The 3572-nt window shown below is 38.4% G+C and overlaps 1 protein-coding gene and 1 long non-coding RNA gene across 3 annotated transcripts in view; one reads left to right on the top strand and one right to left on the bottom strand.

Moving 5' to 3' along the window:
- The window catches only part of LOC138051650 (uncharacterized), a 6128-nt gene extending 5767 nt beyond the window's left edge, over positions 1-361 (top strand). Inside the window, exon 3 of the long non-coding RNA XR_011132870.1 lies at positions 259-361. This is a non-coding gene — a long non-coding RNA (uncharacterized lncRNA). The remainder of the gene's footprint in view (positions 1-258) is intronic.
- LOC138051643 (uncharacterized) lies at positions 254-3240 on the bottom strand. 2 transcript variants are annotated; one of them, XM_068897898.1, is made up of 5 exons: positions 2965-3240; positions 2206-2311; positions 1068-1226; positions 827-976; positions 254-373 (listed from the first exon to the last, which is right to left on the bottom strand). In XM_068897898.1, exons 1-5 carry the CDS (start codon positions 3192-3194, stop codon positions 338-340), a joined length of 681 nt encoding a protein of 226 aa, XP_068753999.1. In that variant the 5' UTR covers positions 3195-3240; the 3' UTR covers positions 254-337. The 2 variants fall into 2 exon arrangements, with proteins under 2 accessions (XP_068753999.1, XP_068753997.1); XM_068897896.1 differs by lacking the exon at positions 254-373 and having other exon boundaries at positions 688-976.
- Positions 3241-3572: the final 332 nt, after the last annotated feature.

Raw genomic sequence — 3572 nt, 5'->3', positions numbered from 1 at the left:
ATTTCAAGGCCATTTTATAAAATAACATCCTGTTTAATTTTTTTGGGATAACACGATTCTTATAAAATTTCAATGTAACATGTTCATAACATTCTACGTTCTTATATGCAGGTGTTTACTGTACCTCTCTTGTCTTACTGTACCCATACTTAAGCCTGTATCAGGCCTTGAAATATTATTACCAAAGTTCAGTCATTAAATTATAATTTCACAGTTGAAAGATATGATCACTTACCGGTAATTAAGTTTTACTTGCAGTACGCAAGACACTGTGGAATTGCCCCAAGGTTTCAGACTTGATGGCAATTGCAGGTTCAAAGTCCACGTCATGTGAGGTCTAGACATTCACAGCTGGATTGAGCCACATGAGGATCTTCAAAAAAATATCAAAGCTCTGAGACAGACCATGCCACACCTTAGAGATTGAAAGCTGCATCAAACCATTTTGGTCAATTTAGGCAGATGGCTTCCATGATTGGCAAAGCATACAAAAGGCATAAAGAAAAATCAAAAAGTGCAAATTACACGGAAAGAAGAAGAATTCAACAGTAACGTTTTCATTTGGGTGAACTTGAAAATAATTTTATGTCCAACCATTTGTTTGCCTTGTTTATGGTATGTTGGAATTATCTAGCCTTTACAAATGGAGAAGTTATTTTGAGGTTATGTAATGTGACCTGTATATGTTGTGCTTGGTAAAGGTTTGGGTTGTTTCAGTTATGGTAAAACAGTTACTTACAACCCTAACCTGCAACCTGCTTTTTACACCCGCGAATTATTATTTTATTCAAACAATAATTTCATTTTCAACCACAACATATTGTACCTTGCCTGGCCCATCTTGATTCAATTTGTCTAAGGCATCCTGCTGGATGCGCCAGAAGAAGGGAGGTCTCTCTAGTTTGGCGGCCTTTAATGCAGCAATTTTGGACAATAGGTCCTTTATGTCTAACACCTTGTTTGCTGATGCATGAATCTATGATAAGAAGAAGAAAAGGTTACAGACAAAATAAGTAAGGTTATGTGGAGCTTGTTTGGCGGCAAAATAGAAAGTATTGATTTCTTACCATTATTTTAACCATGATGCAGTACATTGTGCCCTTCACCCATCTGGGTTGCTGATGGGTTACAACTTTCTTGACAAGAGACCTTAGTTGGTCTCCATGGTCGTGGACAATTTCCTCCCACAAAGGCAGGTATCGTATGGCCCAGGCAACAAACAGACCCTGTTTTGGATGGTTGACAAGAACTAGTGAGTTAATAATTATCATGTTTAGTGAATGATTGACCAATTTCTAGTTATAGTTAGTATAATGTTAGACAACTCCGTGGCTGTAGTAGCACCTTAACTCCTTCACCCATGATCCTCTTACTGTGTTTTCTTAATGTTCATACATGTATATATATATATATTCAGTTCTCTGGCTCGTATCAGATAATTTAACTTGTCCCTGGGTGACCTATTAGGGAGTAAAGGCATCAGATTTTCTTTATACCTTTGCTTGATTACATGTACCTTAAGGACGGTGCCTACTATTGTTATTGCGCATACGTTCTGCGCATCTCGAGATACTCAGATATCCTACCGCTGATGCTTATTAATACAGGGATATTTTTTGCGCGGTTCAAAACTATGCGGAGAAAGCAGAACTTAGCAACTGATCTTGGTGTCCAAAAAGAAAATTGGGGGTAACCACGCATTTTTCAGAGATATTGATTAATTATATTCGAAAAATGCGTGGTTAACCCCAATTTTCTTTTTGGATTTCAATAACGCTTGTTATGATCTGCTTTTCCCGCATATTAGGTAAACCGCGCAAAAATACCTGTAAATTAGTAGGCACCGTCCTTAAATAACCCTCATCTTGTGTTGACTAAAGTACATCCAAGTGAGCCAAGTTTTGAACTTGCACTCTTGATGACTAGTTAAGTTGAAAAGTTGAATTGATGGGGGCAATGAGCTAACCTTGAAGGTTATGCTTGATGCTTTGCTAATTGCAGCATTGTCATATACCTTTTCAAAAACGAACCTTTTCAATAATGAGCAGATTCTATTGATAAAAATTGAATTAAACGGTTTTTTTTTTATGTAGCCTTTGACCCAGACTGCTAATTTGATTGACGGCATTGACGTTTGAACTTGAGCCTGCATGTTTTTGTAAAGTGCGAGAATACTCAGTGTAAAAATTAACATAGTTTGAATACCTTGTTGTTATCCATGAAATCAAGTAGTTGCGTCTCCCTGCCCCCTTCATTGTCGGAGTGTGCTTCATCCCAAGTATAATTGAAACGGATCACTCTGCCAGCCACCCTATTTACAAAAAGGGATGATGTTCTCAGTAATTTCAAAAGTCAGCTTTCAGGCGAAAAATGGTACATGCACTTGTTGTCTCGTATTGGTACACAACAACACGAATTTTACCCTGACATAACAAATATAATTCAGTTGAACTTTTAGCAGTGCTGATGGGCCTGCAGAGTGTTATGCAAAAGAAAAAATAGCAGGTGACCAAAACTTTCATGATGACGATGATGGTAATCGATATTACTTTGAATGACAGTGACAAGTGACAGTTTCCACAAAATGCTAAAGTTATGGCTCTCTGAGTGTCTCCAAGTAAGTTCATGTTAATTTAGCCTGCGCCACGGTCGAAACCAAACCTCTGGTTTGGTCGGTGTGCGAACCAGTACCGAAATCCTTGTACTGGGCTCCCAGCAGCATACCAGGATTTAAGTATGCACCATGTTTGGTCTGTTAAGATAAACAGTTGTTAGACAAGACTGGCACTAGCCAATCAGGTTTAAGGGAAAAATGCACTAGCGCTTGTTCGTTGAGTCCGTTGGGAGTCCAGAATAAGGATCTTGGTGCTGCTTCAGAGACGTTGCTAACCGGTGTTAGATTACGTCTGCAATGCAGGTTAATGTTAATTTAGTAAATAAAAAAAACAGAGGGAATGCTATTACCTTTCTACTTCCTTACTGTTGCTGGATATCAGTAAGGATGCCCTTGGGGCCTTCATTCCAAATGTTGCAGAGCCTTGCATCAGTCCACTCTGTATCTGGTTTAAGAATTTCCCAAGCTGCTGCGAAATTAGGGGATCATCCACCAAAACCACAAGTGATGTCTTTGACGTAACTTCAAGAACCTTTTTGCTGAACCATACCAAATACATTGTTAGGAAAAATGAAGACATCGTAAATAACTTTCTTTGAAAAGTTCTGTAATCAGAATATTAATTTCAAAGCAAAGCCCGATGTTTAGACAGTCAACGAGATAACCTTCACCTACTCTGAGGTGCCAGCTGTATTCTGGTCGCCTCCTGATAAAAGAAGGAGGTGCCTTCTGACTGGAATTCCTTGTCCCTTGCAAATTACATGTAAACAAAGTGACTTTCCACAGTTCTTGTGTGTGGAGAAAATCAAGCCAATGTTGCTTTCAGCTATGACCAAAGACATGAATATTTATTACATTCTTTATGTCAATTGTCAACTTTAAAGATGAGCTTAACTTTAATAAATGAATTTCCTTCTCCTAACACCCACTCGTAAAAGGAACAAGCCAGCTTTTAACA

Source organism: Montipora capricornis, chromosome 6 (assembly GCF_036669925.1).
Source record: "Montipora capricornis isolate CH-2021 chromosome 6, ASM3666992v2, whole genome shotgun sequence".
NCBI lineage: Eukaryota > Metazoa > Cnidaria > Anthozoa > Scleractinia > Acroporidae > Montipora > Montipora capricornis.
Note: the sequence above shows the minus strand (reverse complement) of the source record. Positions and strands in the feature narration are given on the sequence as shown.